At 59.0% G+C, this 22,643-nt stretch overlaps 1 protein-coding gene across 2 annotated transcripts; it reads right to left on the bottom strand.

Annotated features, from left to right (window-relative positions):
• Positions 1–826: 826 nt before the first annotated feature.
• THOP1 (thimet oligopeptidase 1) lies at positions 827–21,880 on the bottom strand. Of its 2 annotated transcripts, none has more exons than XM_078443657.2 (13): positions 21,709–21,880; positions 18,801–19,013; positions 15,930–16,078; positions 14,502–14,609; positions 11,919–12,021; positions 8,931–9,091; positions 7,337–7,472; positions 6,520–6,886; positions 5,964–6,165; positions 3,240–3,426; positions 2,948–3,076; positions 1,749–1,885; positions 827–1,313 (listed from the first exon to the last, which is right to left on the bottom strand). In XM_078443657.2, the coding sequence occupies exons 1-13, from the start codon at positions 21,722–21,724 to the stop codon at positions 1,155–1,157; spliced, it is 2,067 nt and encodes a 688-aa protein (XP_078299783.2). In that variant the 5' UTR covers positions 21,725–21,880; the 3' UTR covers positions 827–1,154. The 2 variants fall into 2 exon arrangements, with proteins under 2 accessions (XP_078299783.2, XP_078299784.2); XM_078443658.2 differs by having other exon boundaries at positions 827–1,310.
• Positions 21,881–22,643: the final 763 nt, after the last annotated feature.

Here is a 22,643-nt window from a genome sequence, read left to right as displayed (position 1 = left end):
ACCATTCAGGAGCAGGCAGCAGGGCTCCCACGGAGCTCAGAGACCAGGGAAGCAAACACGGGATGGCCCAGACCAAGTGGAGGCGGGATACGTACCCGTCCTGCTCAAGAACCCCTTCCGAATTCCCACTGCCACCAGAAAGCATGACCTAAGGCGTTCTGAACAATTACCAGAGGCCCCAGGAAGGCCCCCCGCCATTACCGAGACTTGGCTGCGTTGCCACCAGCCAGACGGGGCTGGGCCAAGAGGGCCACACATATGCCTTACTCAAGGTCACACGGACCAGAAGGTCACAGCCTGGCTTCCAGCAACTGTGCCCGCTAATCAGAAACCGTCACATCACAAATCCCTGAGTGTGTCCAAGGGGTGGGGACAGGAGCTCTGCCCAGTAGGCTGGCTCAGGGGCCGGAGGGCGGGCCGCGGCTCGCTGCATGCTCCAGCCACCCCCCTGCATGGGCACAGGCAGGCGGGCGGTCTTGGCCTTGCGGCTCCGAGGAAGGGCTGAGCCCGGTCCTACGTGGGCTGCACAGGAAAGGGGGCAGCCGGCAGCAGCTTGGAGAGCGGTATGGCCACACCCGTGCCGCGGGTCTCCTCCGCGGGCCTGTCCCCGCACGCGCTGTGACAGCTCGACCAGCTCCCAGAGACCCACACCCATCACCATCCAGAACACTTCACGCAGAGCAGCTGTCCCTGGCCCGGGGGCTGATCACAACCACGTCTAGGGCTTACTGAGCGCAGTAAACGCTCCATCCACCTGTGACAGCCCGCTCTTCTGTGGCAGGAGGGACAGAGTCAGGGACCGGGCCGATAGTCTCGCTCTTTTCTTTTTTTTTTTTTTTCTTTTTAATGGCTGCATTTCAAAGAACCATTTTTCACTCAGAAAACTTCCCGGGAAGGGACGGGTTAGTGCAACAAAGTGGCGGGCTCGACTGCTCAGAGTTCTCCAGGCACGTTGAGAAGACCTCGCCAGCCCGGGCCGGCCACCGAGGGCGGCCTGTGGAGACCGGACGCGGGGAACGAACAGGGAGGGCGAAGAGCCCCTCCCCTCGCCCCACCCCCGCCCCCACCCTGAGCAGCAAGCACCCCGTTTCCCGGGCGGCGGGAGCCGGGGCGGGGCTGAGCCCGCGGCATGGGGCCCTCGGAGCCCTGGCGTGTCAGCAGGCTGGCGGCTCGCTGCTGTCCACCTGCAGCCCTTTGCTCAGGAGGAAGGCGTCCTGCTTGGGGTCTCGGCCCAGGAAGAGCTTCAGCATGACGCTGGCGTCCTGGGAGCCGCCAGGTCTCAGGATGCAGCTCCTGTAGTCCATGCCGACCTGCTGGGGGTAGACCCAGATCAGCCCTCGCACATCCCCTCCCCTCCCCTCTCCCAGCCACAAGCGGGCTCGCGGGCGCCTGAATCAGCACCAGAGAGAACGCGTGGGCACGAGCGCACGTGCATTTGTGAGCACGTGTGTGTGACTGTGCACGAGCACACGTGTGCAGGAAGCCCGTCCTCAGAAACTCCTCGGGGCCCTTCGTCTGCACAGGGAGCGAGGCCCAGGCCAAGCCCCACAACACGGGTGGTCAAGCCCCCATGGTGGCTGAACACAGGTCTGGAAAGCCGGCTGAGCACCCGGCAAAGACCAGCAGGCGCCTCGGCTCTCCCCGCCTGGTCCTGGGCAGCGGGGAGCAGAGCTGAAAGGTCACCTGCTCCCTCCACGGGCAGGTATGCCCCCGCCCCCCGCCCCAGTGAGCGGCCGGCCTTCCCCCACCTTGCCGTTGAGGACGCCCTCCTGCTTGAAGCGCGTGTGGAACATGTCCATGGAGTACACCTCGCTCCACAGGTAGCCGTAGTACTGGGCGTCATAGCCACCCGCCAGGTGGCCGAAGGTCGCAGGCATGTTGGTCCCTGGGACAGATGCGGTGCAGCTTTCACTGCGGCCCCGGGCATCCCCCGGGCCCCACGAGAGACGGCCCCCACACACCCGGAAGGAGAACTGGCCCGACACTTCTAGAAAGCAGGAGCTGGACAACTTGGCCCGGGGAAATACATCTTTGCCCGCTATCTGCTGACGCTCAACAGTTTATGCAAAAGGAGGGACGCCGGGTGGCTCAGTCGGATGAGCGTCCGACTCTTGATTTTGGCTCAAGTCACGATCCCAGGGTCATGGGATCGAGCCCTACGTTGGGCTCCGTGCTGAGCATGCAGCCTGCTCAGGATTCGCTTTCTCTCTCTTTCTGCACCTCCCCTGCGCACATGCGTTCTGTTCCCCTCTCTCTAAAATAAAAATAAAACAGCTTTTTGAAGGAACTTTCTACACGCTATGGAATAAACCAACGCCACACGCCCTACACCAAAATGCCGATTATCTTCAATCATGTTAATCCGAGCATTTGTGCTACTGACGGACGAGCATACGCGTTAATACTTTATCTACTATCTCCAGGGTGTGAAATCCCTGGTCCTTCCCGCACCTTTCCGGGCTTGTTCCAAAGCAGCATGTCGGAGGGCACAGGTGCCAGGGGCGATGGAGCAGCACGCGGCCTGAGCAGTAGGAGGCACAGCAAGAAAGGGCAGAGCTGCCCACATGCACCCGCGGCCGGCCTGAAGCCGTGTGCTTCCTCCTGGGCCTCAGCTGCAACCTGTAAATTGGCCTGACTCCCTTCAAACATCACTAGAACCTTCCGGGGCGCCTGGGTGGCTCAGTCGGTTAAGCGTCTGACTTCAGCTCAGGTCATGATCTCACAGTCTGTGAGTTCAAGCCCCGCTTCGGGCTCTGTGCTGACAGCTCAGAGCCTGGAGACTGCTTTGGATTCTGTGTCTCCCTCTCTCTCTGGCCCTCCCCCGCTTACACTGTCTCTCTCAAAAAGGAATAAAAACATTTAAAAAAAAAAAAATCACTAGATCCTTCCAACTCGGGGAATGGCTGAGCCCCAACCCCCAAGGTGGGCCCAGCTCGCGAGTGGCTACCTGGTGTGGCTGGGACCCCAAGGATCTCCTGGCAGAGGCGGGCATATTCCTCAGCTGGGTCTGCAGACGTCTGGGTGTGCAGGGCCTGGTCCACCTTAGCCAGGACGATCTGGCGCAAGTTGAAGAGACCTGGGGGGCGGAAGGAGATGGGGAGGCTGGCTCTGTGCTCCTGACCAGGAGGTGGAGAAAACCCATGAGGGCACACGCCTGCCCTCAATGGGCGAGGCGTGAAGGACTCCCTCCCCTCCCAGAGGCCTGGGCAGGAGAGCGGCCCCCCCCCCCCCGCGGGCACCTGTGTTGGCCTGCCGAGACTTGATGAGCTTGTCGAGCAGCTCCTGGGGGATGGTGTCGCCCGTCCTGTAGTGCTGGGACATCCTGAGCAGCGGCTCCTTCTCCCACACCCAGTTCTCCAGCATCTGTGAAGGTGCCTCCACGAAGTCCCGCTCCACGTGCGTCCCGCTGAACATGGCGAACTCCGCCTGCGTGGGCGGACAGAGCCGCAGGAAGGTCTGGACCCTGCCCGATCCGCTCCTGCCCACTGGCCTTGCCTGGGCACACGGGCATGCAGTGCCCCCCCAACAAGCACACCAGGGCGAGCAGACAACAGCTGCGCGAGGCCCCAAAACCTGAGGCTCCTGGGGGGCTGTCAGCCCAGTACATGAGGAGGCGGGGAGCATGCCCACCCTTGAAGGCCACCTATGCTCCCTTCTTCCACCTATAAAGCCACTGCTCTCAAAAAGCCCTACACTCCAAAAGGCATTGGCCTGGAAACGAAGGGATCTGGAAGGCAGCATGGGAAGGCACCCGGTGTTGTCTCCACTTTTGTCTGAAATTTTCCTGAAAAACACGGCGCCTGGTCAAGTAGTGCTAGAACCTGGCTCTGGCAGCCAAATGAGCCACACGACCTTGGGCGAGTCCTTGCCCGGCCCAGAGTGAAGCGGGGCAACGGTGGGGGGCTGGGGGAGGCACACGCTGCCCTTGTTACTGACAACCTCTGTGACCTCACCTACTTGCTGGACTTTTTTTTTTTAATATTTGTTTTTGAGAGAGAGAAGAGACCATATGTGAGTGGGGGGAGGGGCAGAGAGAGAGGAACACACAGAATCCAAAGGAGGCTCCAGGATCTGAGCTGTCAGCCCAGAGCCCGACGCAGGGCTTGAACTCATGAACTGTAAGATCATGACCTGAGTTGAAGTCGAATGCTAAACCGAGCCACCCAGGCACCCCTACTTGCTAAACTTTTCAACCCAAAAAAACCAACACCTGCGGCACCCTGTGACCCTTTGATGCTCTGCCTTTGGGTTTCAGCTCTGACTGTAAACCAGTGTCCTTTTCATCAACTACCAAGAGCCCCCCCACCTTTTTATTTGCATTTTTGTTTTTGTAGGTGGTTTTGTAGGTTTCTGCCTGAAACGGATCCCAATCGTCACGCTGAAGCACTGTCTGGTGTTCCTGAGCACAAGAAGGCTGTGATGTGCCGAGATAGCACACGGGGCAGAGGCCCTTCCTTCAGGCACGAGCTATAGCACCGTCGGCCGTGAGTTCAGCGTTACGGCAACGACGCAGGAAAGGGGTCTTTCAACAGAAACACGTGGCGCGAGGTTACATATCGGTGGGTCGTGACCAGAGGCTCGCGGGGACCTGTGTGTTCCCCCAGGGGCGGTGCCTCAGTATCCGCGAACTCCGTGTGGGCGGCAACTTTACACAACTCTGAATGGTGGTAACGTGTGTCCGAAAAGGCCTGAAGGAAATGAGGGAGCCACGAGAGTTCTAGTTTTGGGAAATGACCAGTAAGAGCACGGCGCAGAGGCAGGAAGAGGGCACGTGAGCAGGGCTGACAAGGAGACCAGGATGCACGGGGCTAGTGCTGTGTAGACACTGGCTGTGCCCTGCGTGGCTGCTTGTAGGTGAGGGCCAACCCCCAACCTCACACCACATACAACACTTAACTCAGTGGACGGCAGACCAACACAAAGAGCTGAAACTGAAACTTCTAGAAAATTAGAAAAACTTAGTGTCTTGGGTTACAAAATGATTTCTTCAACAAGACACAAAGATGCAAAATGTGAAAGAGAAAAACACGACAGTCAACATCTGCTCAAAAGATACTTCTCAGCGCTCTACCCACGCACACACATGTCCCTCGGCCACGAGGAGTGAGGCGCCCACACCCGCTGCCCGGCGTAAGGATCTCTGAACACATGACGCTCAGGGAGGGAACCGGACACGAGAGGCCACACGGGCTGTGAGTCCACATTTGTGAAACGTCCGGAACAGGCTCTTCCATGGACGGGAAGGGGGCTCATGGGGGCCGGGGGAGGAGTGGGGACAACTAAGGGACGTGAAGACTCTTTCTGGACGACGGAAATGTTCCAAAACATCTGGTTGGCAGCTACACACCTTGGTGAACAATCACCGAGGTATTCAACTTAAAATGACATCACTGGGGTGGTCCTAATCCAACGACCGCTGTTCTTATAAGACATGAGGGAGGCACCTGGGTGGTTCAATCAATCAGTTGAGCGTCCAACTCTTGATTTCGGCTGAGGTCATGACCTCATGGTTGTAAGACTGAGCCCCACGCCGGGCTCTGCACTGACAGCATGGAGTCTGCTTGGGATTCTCTCTCTCTCTGCCCCACCCCTGCTTGTGCACACGCATGCAAACTTTCAACGTGAATAAATATTTAAAAAGGAGAAATAGATGAGGACGCAGACACGCACAGAGAAACGACCCTATGAAGACAGGGGGAGAACACAGCCGTCTGCACCCCAAGGAGAGCGGCCTCACGAGGAACCGGCCCTTGGACGGCTGATGTCAGACCCCCAGCCCCTGCTGCTGGGGGAGCACATACTACCCACGAAGCCGGCCGTCTGTAGGGCTCCATGCCGGAGAGTGGCACAACAGGGCATTACTGTGGCCATGGGGACATCAGAGGAAGACTCCACCAGGGAGGAGGCTGCCTCCGGACCCGCTGACCAGCAGCACCGCCCGCCCCCGCGCCCCCTGCACCCACCTGAGAGCAGAGCTGGTGCATCACGTGCCCAAACTCATGGAAGTAGGTCTCCACCTCGTCGTGCTGCAGCAGGGAGGGGGCATCCGGGGTGGGCTTGGTGAAGTTGGCCACCATGGCCGCGATGGCGATCTGGCGGCTCCCGTCCTGCCGCAGGCAGCCCGGCTGCAAGCCAAAGCAGGCCGCGTGCCCGTACTTCCCTTCCCTGGGGAAGGAGGCAGCGTCGGGCCCAGCCAGGGATCTACTCCATCCCCCAGCTGGCCCAGAGAGGCCCATAAGGGTCCCCGATTCCGCCACTCTCTGACTCTGCAGCCCCTGATCAACCCGGACGACCGGACAGGTTGAGAGGCTCAAGCTTCCTCCTCAGGAGCGGGGGTCCTGCCCCCCCACCCGTCCCCCCCCCCCCCCCCACTCGGGCAGAGCCTCCCGGGCACCCACCCGCCTCCCCGGACGGTGAACGTTCCCGGCCCCTCACCTGGCCCCGCGCTGTGGCGGACACAACCTATTTCACAGATGGAAACGCTGAGGCTCAGAGAAGGGTCGCCCAGCTCACACGCACCTCGGGTACAGGTCCAGGTAGAACTTCCCGATGACCTTCCCGGAGGCCGAGTCCCTCACGCAGTACAGCTTCACGTCTTCGTGCCACGCGGCGGCGTTCTCCTCCAGGTTGAAGGTCAGCCCTAGCAGCTCCTGGTAGATGCCGAGCAGTCCCTTGGTGACCACCTGCATGGGGAAGTACTCCTTGAGCAGGTTCTGGTCCACGCTGTAGCGGGTCTCCTCCACCTGGTTCATGTAGTAGCGCATGTCCCAGGCGTTGATGCGCCCGTCGCAGTCCAGGCCCCGCCTCTCGCACTCGGCCTTCTTCAGCTCCAGGATCACGGCCCGCTCCTGCTCCCCGAGGGGCTTCAGCTTCTGGGCCAACTCGTCTGGGGAGGACAGAGGGGAAGGCGAGGCTATACCTCCTGCGGCGGCCGCCCCCACAGGCCCCAGGCCGCGGCACGATGGCCCCGGCGCCCCACCCGGGAGGAAGGCCCCGGGCCGCCAGCACGACTCAAACACGGGTGACGCATCGCCCTCAGCAGCCAGGGGGGCTCTGCCCCGTCCACGGGCGGGAAAGGACGGCCACAGTGGGGACGCTGGCCCAGAGCCCATGCCAGGAAGCCACAGGGCCAGGCGGACTCAGCCTCACCCCAGAGCCCCATGCTTGGCTGCTGGGCTGGGGCCCCTCGAGGCTGAACAGGGTTAGGGAGGTGTCGGGATTCCCTCTGGGGTGGACAGGACACGGCTCTCCGAGGCGTTTGCATGTCGCAGTCAAGAACCACCTAAACCCCGCTCCTGGAACCCATGGCAGGAGGCTGAGGGGAGGCGAGGCTTACCTAGGAACGTGGCCACCACCTGGCTACTCTTAGCCATGTTCATCTCCAGGACGTAGTCGGCGTGCGTGCTGAACCCCAGCAGACTGGACTTCTGGGCCCGCAGGGTCACCAGCTCTCTGAGGATCGCACAGTTCTCCTAGAACCGACCAGCAACCAGCTCTGTGGGCGCCGGGCCCACCACTCCCACTTGGGCCCCGTGGCCAGCACAGTTCTGGACCGCCAGGACCCAGCTGGCTCGTTTCCCTCCCTCCTTTTCCTGGCCTAGATTTCGGTGCCCGCCACGTGACCCTGCCATAACACCTGAGTCTCTACGAACCCTCGAGTCTCATCTGGACCCAGGAGGAGCGTAAACTGTGAGGGGTTCTGAGGCCGTGAGCGGAGAGCAACATGGGGCCGAGACTGCAGGAGAGCCTCGGGGGGTGTGCACGGGGAGCTCCCCACCGGTCCAGGCCTGGCCCCAGGCTCAAGGGCCCTCCCTTGTCCCCAGGCACCTCCGAGGGGCTGACCCAGCCAACCAAACTCACGGGACCAACACAAAATGAAACGCATGGGACTCGTTTCCAAGCGAAAGAGAGGGTTGTGCAGAACGCAGCGCTCACGGGGTGCCTGGTGGCTGCTGGGTGAGCGTCCGACCCAGGACTTGGGCTCAGGTCATGATCTCACAGTTCATGAGTTCAAGCCTCACGCTGGGCTCTGCGCTGATGGCGCGGAGGCTGCTTGGGATTCTCTGCCTCCCTCTCTCTGCCCCTCCGCCAAATATTAAAAAAAACAAAAACAAAAATCAGGATGCTCCCACCAATCAGGTCCACAGGCAGGAAGTGAGTGGAAACCTTCCTGACAAGGGGGCTCAGGGCCACGGCACCAGACAACACGCCAGCTCCCCCGGAGCTCCGGGGTCGAGGCTGGGGGCGGGACGGGCCACGAGGACGAGGCGATGTCGACCCCACCAGTCCTGATCACAGACCTGCGGGCTCTGCTCTCGACAGTATAAAGTTGCTGCTGACACCCCAGAAGTGGCACATCCCCACCAGAACCAGAATTCCTGGCTCCTCCACGAGCCACCACCCCCGTTCCTGCAGCCCCCGCCCGTGTGAGCGGGCTTCTCTAGGGCCACATCTCGATCTGAGGGAGGCGACCTGAAAACATCGTTTCCTTAAGGCCAGCGTGGTCGGTCTTCAGTCCGGGAAGCGGGAAACACGGGACCTGAGCACACGCTTCCCTGTCACCCTGTAAGGGGCTCAGCCTCCAGCCACGCAAGCACCGTGGTGTCCCCACGGAGGCCGAAGGGCCCCTCCATCACCTGCTGCAGACACTGAGCAGGAGGAATGAGGCCGAGGCCACGCTGGGGCGGGCACAACAAACACAAGTGTCCATGTGGGAACAGGTGTCCGAGCGGTGAAGACGCCCAGGGCTGCAGCTCGAGGGCCCAGGCCACCACACAAAACAGAACAAGGGAGCTCGAGCCCGGGGAGCACCACCAGACACAGGGACAAGCAAACGTAAGGCCTGGGAGCAGTGGACACGGAAGGCCTGCCAACCACCGAGCCTGGCCCAGAGCACAGGCCTGGCGACTCCCGGGCGCTGCCCCCCGCACCTGCTTGCACCGACAGTTGAAGGCCTCCTCCACCTTCCTTCTGGTCTCCGGCACATGGCACTTCTTCAGGAGGGGAAAGTAATGTGGGTACTTGAGGGTGACTTTCAACCTGTCATCCCCAGCCTTTTCCAGTGAGTTCAAAAAGTCCTCCGGGAGCCCTCCTGCAGGAACAAGACCAGGGCTGCTGAGGGCCCGACAAGCTGCCAGGCTTCCCTCCCACAGGACAGGCTGGGACGGGAGCCTGCAGGGGACACGCCCTGCAGGGGTCACGCCCGGCCTCCCCACCCTCAGCCCCTCCTGGAAGATGTGGTGCTACGGCCCTTCCCACCAGACTCCTAGGGAGGAGCGGCGCCACTCGGCTCAACCCTGGACAGAGGGCTTCTGGGGACTGCAGTCTCTTCCCTCACCCTTCCCTGGACAGCAGCACCTGCGGAGGACAGATGACCCCTGCAGCCCTCGCCATCCCGGTGGCTGCGCTTCTGCAACAGCCTACCCCCTCAGACCCCTGGAGCTCACACTGAACATCTCCAGGGGCCAAGGCCTCACACCCCTGGCTCTGACCTGCCCACACCTGCTTGAAGGCCAGGCTGGGGCCCTCACCTCACAGGTGAGGAAGGGACGCTCTGGAGCAGGGTGGACGGTGCCGGGCAGGGCACAGCTTGGGAGGTCACAGCTTCCAGGCTCGGCGTGCAAACACAGGCGTGCCGACGCCCATTTCTACTCTGCCACAGGGCCTGGGAGCAGTGAGCACACCGGCACCCACAGCTGTTTCTAGACATCAGGCAGGGCAAGGACAAAACGGCCTGGGGCACGAGTCCCAAAGAAGCTGCTCAAGAAAACACAGGGCCACCTCCACCTGGAGGAGCTCTCGCGGTTGCACTGAGACCATCTTGAGCATCGAGTTAATAGAGACAGCAGCAGACCCCAACCCACTGAATGACGGGCCCCGTCCACACTGACGACTGCTGATAAATCTAGTAAGTGGGGGAGGGAAAGCTGACTTGTGAGGGACAAACACAAGGAATGATGGGGTCGGAAGCCTGTCCACAGGAGCTTCCTCTCACGGTGCGGCGTGAGCAGCAGCAGCCCCAAGGCGCCTCTTGGGGGCCTGTGAGCTGGGAGAGCAGCTGGGACTCGGGGAGGGGGATATAGAGAGAGAGGCGGTGTTGCTGTAACTGAGCACCGACTCCCTCTTTGGCAACCGGAAGAAAACAAGCACCACCAGACTCCGGCCTTGGTCACTGCCCCGCCCGTCCCACGGCTGCCAGAGCTCCGCGGGGGTCCCCGGCCGCCTACGAGAGGCCGGCCCAGTGGATGGCGTGGGTGAGCAGATTCGTCTGCCCAATTCCAGAGACCCAGGACCCTCCCCTGCCCGGGAAACATGGCGGGCATCTGTCCTTAAACGTGGGGTCCACGTGGAGGGACCTGCCGCCCGAGGCCCCAGGAAGGACTGAACCAGAACGAAGGGCGACAGAAGACGGCGCCGAGGGACCTCCCAGCCCCTGTTCAGGAGACTCGAGTCCGTGGCACCCCTAAGAGAAAGCTGCCCTCGGGGGCCTCTGGCAGCCAGGCCGAGGCCCCGGCCCCCCATCCCCGAGACGGCCGCTACAGGACCACTGCCACACCACTTCACCACCTCACAGGGGACGGGTCGGAAACCCGGTCCCCGAGCCCCTGGCAGGGCTCTCCCAGGTGGCAGCAAACCCGCCCACCTGGGCTCTTCAGAAGTGTCCACGGCAGGAAAGGTGGGACGAAAACACTTTCGTGAACAGCTGAGGAGTGGTTCAACAAGAAAGGAGCCTGTAAAGACAGGATGCTCCCTGACATGACTCTGACTGGGAAGCAAATACAAAGAGTGTCCTCGGGGGCACCTGGGGGCTCCATACGTTAAGCATCTGACTTTGGCTTCAGGTGCGATCTCACTGTTCATGAGTTTAAGCCCCGCATCAGGCTCTGTGCTGACAGCTCACAGCCTGGAGCCTGCTTGGGATTCTGTGTCTCCCTCTCTCTCTGCCCCTCCCCCCCCCCCCCCACCACACATGCTCTTTCAAAAATAAACATTAAAGGGGTGCCTGGGGGGCTCAGTCGGTTAAGCGTCCGACTTTGGCTCAGGTCATGATCTCGCGGTCCGTGAGTTCGAGCCCCGCGTGGGGCTCTGTGCTTACAGCTCAGAGCCTGGAGCCATTTCAGATTCTGTGTCTCCCTCTCTCTCTGCCCCTCCCCTGTTCATGCTCTGTCTCTCTCTGTCTCAAAAATAAATAAATGTTAAAATAAATAAATAAATAAATAAAAAATAAACATTAAAAAAAAAAAAAAGGGCACATCCTTGGGACAGCAGAGTAAGGAAGCCCAGACGGGTCTCCTAGGAGGTCTGCTGTTCAGGGCTCCACCTCCCAAGTGCAAGATGTACACGGAGGGGCCAAGGATGGCCTCAGTCCTGGGGAAGGCTCACGAGGCTGCGGACAGGGGTCTGACAGCGAAAAGGATGCGTGCAGCACTGTCCACGTAAACGGACAGAACGTGCGACGTCAGCTGGGGGCCGGCACGGGCTGAGTACACAGGGCTTCCCACTGTGCTGTTCCTGCAACTTTCCTCCAGCTGTGAAATTTTTCAAAACTAGACTTTTGGGGAAAGGGGGGAAAAAAGTAAAAACTGAACTTTCCCTTCAAAATGCCCACGTCCGGCCCGATTTGGGAGCAGCAATCAGCCAGGACTCAGCCCAGCCCCTCTCGGAAGGTCACAGCGAGAAGAGCAGCAGGTAGGGGCCTTGCGGCTAAGACCTCCTCAGCCTAACTCAGCGCTCCTGCCACTGCCCGAGGAAGGATCTGGAAACGTTGATTCCAAAGTGCTGAGCGCTCCAAGTGAAGAAACCGCCTCCCCGGGGCGATGAGACGCAAATCCGCCCCCCCCCCCCCCCCCCGACTTGGGCAGCCTGTGGGAGGTCAGCACCGCCCCCGCCCCCCCGCGCCCCAGGCCCTGGGCCAGTACCCAGCTCCTCTCGAGTGAGTGGCAGGAAGGTCGTGTCCTCGTTCAGGTTCTTGTTGAAGTCGATGCACAGAAGACTCAGCTTCTTCTTGATGCTCTTGATTTTCTGGAGGGAGGAGCACAGCCGTGAGGAGCACAGCCTCCGGGACTGGGGGCTCCCCCCCCGCAAGGAGAAGTGGGAGAAGCGGGAAAAGCAGGCAGAGCCGTCTGCACGCAGATACCCACCGGCCATGCCGAGCGGCCTCGGTGACCCCGGGGACCTCGGGCTTGCGTCCCCTACTGTTGTACGTCCCCAGCCAAGAGCCTTCTGGACCCTATTCCCTTCAGAGTCTGCAGCTTAGGTATTTGGATATTTTGACAGAGGAGCGGGGCTAAGCCTCAGGGAGGAAACTTCTGAAGGGGGGGGGTGCCCTGGGGCCACAACATCTGCCCACCACTGCCTCAGGGGGGGCCCTGGAGCCCAGCCCAGGCCTCGGGCATAACAGCTGCTCTGTGTCGGGCAAGTGTGGCTGACAGCTGCGCAGTGAACTGGGGGCTCCTCGGGTGAGACCTGGGCTCAGAACCAGCCCGCGTGGGTGCACTGAGCCTCCGTTGGCCATGACCCTGCGCTGGGTGCTTCCACTTATTTCCTGATCTCGCTGAAGCCTCACAAAACCAAACGCGGCCATGCCAATCAAGGTTCTAAGGCATGAAAACAGCTCGTGCCCCAGGAAACAAGGCACGGCTTCGGCTTCAGGGTCCCTATCCAGCCCACGGCCAGTGTCCTTCCTCCACACGGAGCCCCCCGTGTCCCTCCCAGTGCAGCGGCTCTCAAGTCACAGTCAGGACTTTCAACAACGTGACGACAAAGTTTAAGCACAGCCCTGCAAGCGCGTGGGTGGCTCAGTCGGAGGAGCATGAGAGTCTTGATCTCGGGGTCACGGGTTCAAGCCCTATGTTGGGCATGAAGTTTACTTAAGGGAAAAAAAAAAAAGTACAACTGTGCTTCCGTTGCTCTGGCTGAGTTTATCACCTGCGCCCACAGAAGCTGAGACGCCACACTGGATTCCAGTTCCAAGATGGAATTCGACTCAAGTCTTACCAGCATTGGTTTTAACCACAAGTACGCCTCATTTCCCTGATTCTCCAACCGGAAGGTAGAATCAGTTCTAAGTGACAAGAGAGAGACGGTCACTGAGCTCTGGGTGTGGGTCTGGTGTCTGCTTTAACTGTGTCTTTTATCTCCTGTGCCCTGGTACTTTCCTATTGGGGGCCTTGCTGACCCCGAAGGGAGGGCTTCTCCTAAGGGTGGCCAGTTCCAGGGGATGGTACCCAGCTCACCCATATGTGTGCCTCATGTGCAAACCAGCCAGTCCACAGCCCACGCCCCGGCCATCCCCTCTGTGTGGCTGCGGGGCCTTCAGAGAAAATGGGAAGGGAGTGGAGCAGACAGAGACCCCCAGCGATTAACCCAGGACGGGGGCAAGTGCAGCCCTGCTCGCCCTCTGCCCCAGAAGGGAATGCAGGCGATGCCATCCACGACTGGGGCTTTTGATGAGCAACTCGTATATGCAGTCTTCGTTCCCATTCCTGGCACACGGCTCCTAAACCCTTGGAATCAGTGACAACACGACACTGAAATAGCTCAAGAGATGAGGTGTGGGGAACACTGTGCTATCTCTTACCAGCCCTTTCCACCACACTTGAGTGCAACCTAATGAGATGCCTTTGGCAAGGCCCTAGGATAGGGGCGGGTGGCCAAGGAAGTCCCTCCTGCCTACTTAGGGAGTCAGTCACGGATGGAGTGACTAGTCGGGCTGAAGTGATGTGGCGGCCACAGAAGCCCTAAGGCACAGGGTTAAGGGAGTTTCCAGTTGGCGAACAGTGGAGGTGCCCGTGAGGGCGAAGCACGCAGGGTACCGAAGCTCCGTGCCTCCCCCGCCCGACCTGGCCCTGTGCTTCTCTCCCAGCTGGTGGTTCTAGGTGGTACCCTTCACGATAGATCAGTAAGGGCAAGTAAGCTTTTCCCGAGTTCTCTGAGCCACTCTGTCGAATGAATTAAACCCGAGGGAGGAGTGCCGGTCGGTCAGAACCAAGGGACACCCTGGACTTGTGGCCGGTGCCTCAGGTCGGGGCGGCGTGGAGGGGCCGAGCCCTGATGCTGTGGCTTCTGACACTACCTCCGTGTACACGGGTCAGAACTGAGTGCTGGCGTCACGGAGGACTGCATGGTGCGGGCACCCCCCGCCACCCCCCCGTGTGGGGTCAGAAGGAAGCCATGCCGTCGCCGCAGAGTCCCGAGAACAGGAGACCCACAGCCAGAGCGAGCTTCTCCTTACTGCCATTGCACCCAAGTCACGGAGAGGACCCCCTGAGCCCTGCCACCTGCCCCATGCGCTCTCCCCGCGGCCGAGGCAGCGCCACGCTCTCAGGAGAGCCTCACCAGGACCCTGGAGGATCCGAGGCAGAACGGGCGCAAAGAGAGAGCTGCTCCACGTAGACCGCCCTGCCCGGAACCGAGGCAACAGAGCGCGCACCAGGACTCAGGCGGTGCCCGCGATCGCAGCCCCCCCCCCCCCCCCCCCCCCCCCCCCAGCTGGCACTCACCTCCTGAGTGTCTTTGGGCAGGTGGAGCCCATTCCGTCTGCCCAGCTTGATCAGTCGCTCCAGGTACCGCACTGCCTCTGGCCTCAACGAGTCCTTCTGGATTTTTTCCTGGAGTAAGAAAATCAAAGCTGTTTATAACGAAAAGCCGTGATGCTGCTGGATGTTGGCGAGGCAGCAGGGAAACTGGGTCACTCACTCCAACGTCACCGGAGGGAGCATGAAATGGGGCAGCCGCCCAGGAGAGCAGTTTGGAACAAGACGTGCGACTACCACCCGACTCCGCAGTTGCACTCCGGGCGTTTATCCCAGAGAATGAAGACTGGGGTCACACGACACCTGTTCACAAACGCCTGCGGGGAACAGCCCAAACGAAGAGCAGCCCAGAGGGTCTTCCCCTGGTGAATAGTTACATGGGAATGAGTCTGGGGGGCTGCATCAAGGTCTTTAACCCGGTGGTGACACTGACTGGTTCTGCAATATGTTACGTGGGGGAAACCGGGCAAAGTACAGACAGGCGCTTTCTGAGCTATTTCTTCCCACTGCACGCTGACCCGCAAAGATCTTCAAACGAGAATTGAATATAAGACACCGCTTGTGCTTCCCCAGGCCACCCGCCTGTCCGTGCACCAAAGCACACTCGTGTGCCTTCCTGCCATCGAGGGGACACGGCAGCAGGTGCTAAGACAACGAGCAGAGAATCATCTCGGTCCACTTCCGACATCAGCAGCCGTGGCCCAGGAGGCAGGACGATAGCCCTACAGGGCACCCAACAAGGTCAGGAAAGTAAAAAGATGTGCTGGACGGAGGGAAGGCTTAGAAAGTCCTAGGCACAGGGCACGTGAGTGCGGTCAGTTAAGCGTCTGACTCTTGGTTTCGGCTCAGCTTATGATCTCACGGCTCATGAGTTTGAGCCCCACGTTGGGCTCTGTGCTGACCACAAGGAGCCTGCTTGGAATTCTCTGTCTCTCTCTGTCTCTTTCTGCCCCTCCCCAACTCGTGAGCACACGCTTGGTCTCTCAAAATAAATAAACGTTAAAAAAAAAAAAGTTTTTTTAGGCATCTTGTATTTTATTTTTGCATTCCTCCCCACTTCTGCCATTTTTTTCATGTTTTTTATTGTGGTAAAATACAACATAAAACTTACCACCTTAGCCACTGTTAAGCGCATGGTTCAGCGGCATTAAGTGCACTCACACTGTCACGCAGCGATGCCCACCAGCCACCCACAGGGCTCCTCACTCTCTACCTTTTAGAGTCTGAGGAACAGAACGATCACATCTAGAGAGGTTCTGACCCTCCAGTGCCACCTGGACACCGGTCTGTCCCCCCACCTCCCGCCCCGTCTTCCACCTCCAGCGGGCCTGGTGCGTGCCCCATCAGCCGCGTCCCGGGGCTGAGCGGATGCTGGGCTTGTCGCTGTCCCCTCACCTGCAGCCAGACAATCCTCTGGTATACATCCTGCCTCATGCTCATTTCCACGTCAAATTCAGACAGCTTTTTGTCTGCCTCTGTGCTGGCCGTCCGAATGTCCTTGGATGGAGAAACGTGCTGGGGGAAGTCAAGGATATTCCTCTGAACTGAAACAGGGAAACAGGACAGGTGTGAAAACGGGCCCCGGGTAGAAACTGGCAAGTACCGACCTCACCCTGGCCCGGCAGGTAGCCCACCCGCGTGTCTCCGTGTTCCGTGAACACTCTCCACGCCGGGCCCTGGGGTGGGCACTGGAAGAAAGGAACACTGTCACCCATGTTCTTGGGGACCTCACAGGCCAATGGGAACAGACTCAACTCACAACACTCCAAGGTCCATGAAGGACCGTTAACAGAGGAGTCTGACAAGATGGGGACAGGCTCCAGTGGCTCCGGCCCAGGAAAGAGCCACGGCTGCTGAGAGCAGTACTTTACGTTCATAAACAATTTTCTAATTTACAGAGCATGCTAACACTTCGTTAAATAAAGGGAACATGGCGGGGGGGGGGGGCCTGGGGGGCCCAGTTAGTTAAGCGTCCGACTTTGGCTCAGGTCATGATCTCACGGTTCATGAGTTTGAGCCTCGCTTTGGGCTCTGTGCTGACAGCTCAGAGCCTGGAGCCTACTTCAGATTCTGTGTGTGTCTCTCTCTCTGCTCCTCACTGGCTCACGCTGTCTCTCAAAAATAAACGTTTAAGTAAATAAGTAAATAAATAAAGGAAGCATGAGTAGCCATAACAACGTAAGCTTTAATTTTCTTTCTTAATTGTTTTTAAGCTTATTTATTTTGAGAAAAAGAGAGGGTGCATGTAAGCAGGGGAGGGGCAGAGAGAGAGGGAGAGAGAATCCCAAGCAGGCTGTGCTCAGTGCAGAGCCCAACAGGGGGCTTGACCTCACCAACCTCAAGATCTTGACCTGTGCTGAAATCCAGAGTCGGATGCTTAAGCAACAGAGCCACCTGGCGCCCCATAAGAGCATCAGCTTTAACAGGTATCACCTGACCCAGCACCCCACTCTCAAGCACCCACCCTCGTGAAATGAGGACACATGATCACACAGAAATCACATAAATGCACAGCAGCAGGCCCAGTAATGACCAAATAGTAGAAATGGCCCAAACACCCATCAAAAGTGCACGGAGACACACGTGTCTGGCACGCACAGCAAGTCACTTGGCCGCAAACAGGAGCGAGGCGCCCACACCTGCTGCCCCGTGGTCGGACCCTGAACACACAGAGCAAACCAGACATGAGGTGTGTGAGTCAAGGTGTGTACGATGTCCAGAACAGGCTCATCCACAGATGGGAAGGGGGCTGGTGGGTGCCAAGAGCTGAAGAAGGGATGGGGAGTGACTGCTAATGGGGACAGGATTTCCCTTTGGGATGGCAGAATGTTCTAGAATTAGAACATGGTGATGCTTAGACAAGTGACTATAAAAACCACTGAAACGTAGGCTTCAAGTGGTCTATAAATCAGATCTCAACAGAGCATTTACGTTTTAAAAAGCACATACTCTGGGAAAGAGCTGCATTCAAATCGCAGCTTGGTCACGCTCGGGGCCCCAGGGCAGGCCTACTGCTGGCTGCCCGAGAGGGGATAGTGAAAAGACAGAAACAGCATCCGTCCGTCTGGGATTTACAGGCTCACAAACGCCTGTGATCGCACCAAGCACGACAACAAAACAGTGCATGCTGTCAGATCAACGCAGGCAGCTGTGTGAGCAGAGGGGGTGCAGGAAGGGGCTCCTGCGGGGGGTTAATCTGTGATCACAGAGAAGCCCAACATCCTGCAAAGCGGGGGGTGTGGGAAGCCCCGAGACGGGACAGCGTGAGCAACTGCGAGGCCACGTGGCCAGGCACAAAGTGCAGAGGCGGGTCAGAAAGGGGGAACCATGCAGCACACAGAACACCACCAAGGACCCTGGCCTCCATCCAGAGGGCAGTGGAAAGACAGAGGGGCTGGCTGGGGGGAAGGCCATGATCCAGTCTTAGTTTCCTCTAAAATTCCGTGGGCTACTGAGAGGAGACAGAAATAAAAGCCTGCAGGAATGAAGTGGGGGAGAGACTAAATGATGTCTGGCAGGGCCACGCCCAAGAAGCAGGAATTAGCATCAGGCAATGCCCGCGAGCCTCTCTGGAAAGAGATGGGAAGGGGAGCCTGAGGCACACCCGCCTGAAGGCGCAGAGCAGCCCCTGCCATCTGGCACACCCCGCACAGGAGGCTCCTGGAGAACCCCGCTGCCAGGATTCCCAAAGGCCCCCCAGAAAAGGACCTAGAGACCCGGGGGCTCGGAGTTCTCCGTCGCAAGACTTGCTTGGTCTTCTGTCCCCTTGCCATCAACCTCCACACAGGGGCTTTGGGAAGCAGGGCTGTAGGTATGTGACCGAGCACCTCATCCTTCCCTCACAAAGGGAGCAAACAGACCCCAAGGGGGAGACAAGGATCCAGGTGGGTGGTGATGAAGACACCTGACGGCATCAGGTTACCCAAAGCACAGGGGGGGAGGCAGCGGGGAGAAGAGAGGCAAAGGGGTCCAAGTTCAGTCACCCAGAGAGAAAACAAAGCTCTCCTGTGACACGAAAGGGGTAAGAAGGGGCTCTGGTTTCGGGGCTGGCACCCGAGCTGACTCCTGGAGAGAAGAGTGGTCACACGTGCTGTCCCGCTCTGGGCCCTCAGATGACACAGCCCAGAACTAAGTATGCCAGGCCACGAGTGCAGTAGGGTGTGTAGGAGAACCAGCCCTCCAGGCTGCCCCTGGCCTGGCCGAGGGATCCTTTACGGCCCCTGGGGAGTAGGCCGCCTCCCCGCCTGGGTCCTGACCTGGATTTACCTGTGTAGGACACCTCCGCGTCAGCCAGCGCCTTGAGGGTGCTCTCGTAGGACACGTCTTCAAACTTCTGGGAGCCCACCTGGTCATACACACGCTTGGTTTGCTCGATGAGCTCCACAGTGAGCTCCCCTATTTGCTGGGCGCTCAGGTCCCACCGCAGATAGTTCACCTCGGAGCACAGGGCCGCTGTGTCCAGGGCATCTCCGGCACAGGCTAGACAGAGAAGACAGAACCCCACACTGAATGTGTCTGCTTCGAGGGCAGAATTAGGGTTAGAGTAACTAGGGGCTGGAGGGCAAGGCCAGGAGCACCGTTTCCCCATGCAGGTTGACAAGGACCGGGGGCTCTATGGGGGTACACAGGTTGACGGATCCTCTAAAGCACACGAAGATTCTGCACCCGGGAGACACCGGGTGACCTGTGGGGATGCTTGCACTTGTCACGATGGGAGAGTGATGCTACTTCATTGGGCGGCGGGGTCTGGGGATGCTGCTCAACACCCCCAAGCACCTAGGATGCCCCATGATGACCCAGCCCCGACATCGGCTGGCTGGGGTGGATGCTTGGCATACATCTGCACTCCACGGGGTTAATTTGTTTGATTGCTACCTCCGACGTCCCTTGTCGTACTGTGACGTTCGCACCATATTACTTACCTAAAATAGGGGAATTCCCGAGTCCTGAACATCCCTACCACGAGAATTTTTGGATAAGAGATTATGGTCTAGAACTGCTGTCACGTGGTGTTCAGGGTAAAGATGTTTTGCTTTTGTTCCCTCACTGAATTCACAGCTCTGTACTCTGGGACCTATGTGGCCCCCATTTTACAGACGGGGGTCCTGAGATCTGGAGAATGCAAGTCTCGTGCCACGATCCCACACCAGCAAGCAGCAGAGGTGGGGGCTCAAGCCCGTGCAGTTGGACTTCAGCTCCAACGCTGCGAACTAGTATGCTGTGTGCACCCCGCCTTTCTAAACATCTCATTTGCAGGTGGGGCTGCCCCTTTCCCTTCCCAGGGCTCCACCTACACTCAGGATTACAGTCCAACCTTTACTGGAGTCTATATCAGAGGCTGGCAAAGTCTGTCTCTGCACAGCCCATAAGGTAAAGGTGACGAAGAAGGAGACTATGTGACTTGCCAAGACTGAACTAATTAGCCCTTTACAGGCTGGTCTGCTGACCCCTGGTCTAGATCATCCCGACTCCACTGGGTCCTGCACGGCAGGTTTGGCCAGTTGGTTTTGCCAACTTCCCTGTGCTCAGGCACACTGGCTTTCTTCAAGGTATCTCCCAGGCCTTCCCACAGTTTGCCCCCTCTGCCCGGAGCCCCGACCCTGCCAATCTTCCTTTCTTGAATGTCCTGCTGGCATCCCTGTAGCACCTGTAGGGCTCAGATGGCTACACCTTCCCCCAATTACTTGTCCAGTTAGTGAACAGAGGCCTGTCCTGTGTGAGCCCCCAGCAGAATACGCAGAAGCCGTTCCAGGAAACACCCACCTGTGCCCCACTTTCCCCTTCCAGCATGGCGGGGAGGGGAGCAGGGCCACAGTGGTCCTGGACAAAGGGGGGCGGATCTTCGCAGGGTGCTGTGTTTGGCATCCCTAGGACAGGGCTTTTAACACTATTATCAACACCTGTGTCTGGGTCACGCTCTGGGGTGGAGGCCACCCTGGGCACTGTACGGTGTTGAACAGCACCCCTGGTGCCCATCCACTCGATGCCAGGAGCACCCCGAGTCATGACAACCACAGATGTCCCCAGACATTGCCCCAGTGTCCGCTGGGGAGGCACGATCTCCCCAGCTGAGGACCACTGACATCTGCTACGTGGGAGAAAAAAAAAAAAAAAAGTCTCTTAGGCCAAGACAGGCCAGGTATTCTGGCCACGTGACTGCTTCGAGCTTCCGGAAAATCTTTGTGTCTGCAGAGCATTTTGGACTTCAGAACCGCAGAGAGAAGCTGTGGCTCTGGGTTAACTGGTAGCCGAGGGCTCCAGACGCTCAGGAAAGGTGGGAGACCCGTGGAAGCCAGAACTGTCAGCCAAACTTCCCGGAGGGAGCTAGGATTGGAAACGCTGGAGCAGACGCTCCCGTTCTGCAGCATCTACAGATCCCCACCCCCGAGCTGGGTCTCCAAGCTAACAACCCTGCAGCACACAAGGCAGACAACACTCCCCGAATAACCCTAGTTGTGATTTACCATTAAATGCAATTATCGTCGCAGCCAGCTGGGAGAAAGAACTGGGGAAGACAAACCGGCAAGAGAAAATGCCAGGAGGCATCATACGACCCCCGGGGAATTTTCTATAATCCGACACGCACATCCTATCCCTCCCAAAACGAAAACCCTTTCACGACGCCCTTTGCCCTTCCAGGGCTGTGCTCCAGCCAGAATGACTTGTTGCTACGCAAACGCGTCTACCCTCGCAGCTCCGGCCACCTGGGACAGGCCTCACGCAGGTCTTGGCGGCACCGCCGCTTCTCCACTTTGGGTCCTGGCTGATACGCCGCCTCCTCCGAGAAGCCCTTCAGGACCGCCCTCAGCCCCACCACTGACCACTCTCTAAGGCGCTCGCTTGCTTTCCTGCTGGTTGAACGCCTGTCTCCGACTCTGGAACTCCGCCTAGAACTCAGGGTCTCCCCTGGAGTCGGCACCCCCTGGGCCCGACCCGCCCTTAGCGGCCGCGACCTGGAGTTTGTTGAATGAGTGAAGCGCTGGGAAAGCTGGTCCATTCATTCGGCCGCCGAGGGAACGGGATCTCCGGCTCACCGACCCATCCCCGCCAGGCTCCAGTCACTCGGGGGTCACTGGGCTCGGGTCCTAGGCCCAAGTCGCGACCCCGGGAGGCGAGAAGCTGGAGGGGATGCCGGGGTCCGGGCAGCGGGGCCCCGCCTCGCGCCAGCCAGTACCTGCGGGGGGCTTCATGGCGGGCGGGTGTGCACCGGCGATCCCTTCCTCCACCTGGTCCGCCTCGGTCCGCCTCAGCCGCGGCGACCTGCCGCTTCGGTCCGCTCAGGGGCCGCAGCAGCCGGGACTGAGGTGCCCGCCGCCCGCGCGCCCGCTGAATGCTGGGAGCGCGCGTGCGCCGAAGAACAGAGCGCACGCGCGCCCCCAGCACCGCCCACACACCCGTGGCGGGGCTTTGGCACGCTATCTCACTCTGCGCACGCGCTGGAGCCCTCCCTGCTCATCATTGGCTCTCGCGGCGAGAGGGCGGAACCTCCGGGGAGGCCCGGGAGGGACGTTTCCATGGAAACCACACACAGAGGTTGCTTCAAAATCTGTGTGCATGCGGTTCTTTCTGCCGGTAGTTCTCTGTCTGGGCTTCCAGCCTCAGTGTTAATCCGTGCTTGTCACCTTTCTATCTTACAGTTGTGTATTTGGCTACTTTTGCAGGTTTTCCCTTCACCTAAGGATCACGTTAGTGATCCCTTACCATACTCGTCTCAGGCTCTTTTTGTAGATTATCCCAACCAGCATCCTGCCCAGCTTCCTGCACCTAACGAAGATGAGGCGCTCCACGAGTACCAGCAGAATCCGGTGAATCAATTAAACACACTTTTTTTAAAAAAATCGGGAAAGCTTCAGAAAATGAATCCACCAGTTCAAACAACAGGTGTTTTGAGACGGTGCAGTATCCTAACCTGTAACTATTGTCCATTAAAACGAAAAACGAAATCTCGATCTAAGGCGCCCAGGAAGAAAAACATACCAGAACTAAAATGGCCAAAAAACACACTCCCCTTATTTCTGCAAAAGAAATTAAATCCCCGGGCTTTAAACATGCATGCGTTTTAAATAGGATAAAAGTGAATTCGGAGAACCCTTCTCGCAACTTTAACGG

The sequence above is a fragment of the Panthera onca genome, chromosome A2, assembly GCF_046562875.1.
Source record: "Panthera onca isolate mPanOnc1 chromosome A2, mPanOnc1 haplotype 2, whole genome shotgun sequence".
Taxonomy (NCBI): domain Eukaryota; kingdom Metazoa; phylum Chordata; class Mammalia; order Carnivora; family Felidae; genus Panthera; species Panthera onca.
Note: the sequence above shows the minus strand (reverse complement) of the source record. Positions and strands in the feature narration are given on the sequence as shown.

What these genes read in the sequence shown, in the direction of transcription:
- THOP1 (XM_078443657.2), bottom strand. An exon ending in TCAACTGTCGGTGCAAGCAG is followed by an intron (nt 7,473 to 8,930) that starts GTGCGGGGGGCA and finishes GGTCGGTTCTAG; the next exon opens with GAGAACTGTGCGATCCTCAG. An exon ending in GTCTCGGCAGGCCAACACAG is followed by an intron (nt 3,077 to 3,239) that starts GTGCCCGCGGGG and finishes TCCGCCCCCCAG; the next exon opens with GTCTCTTCAACTTGCGCCAG.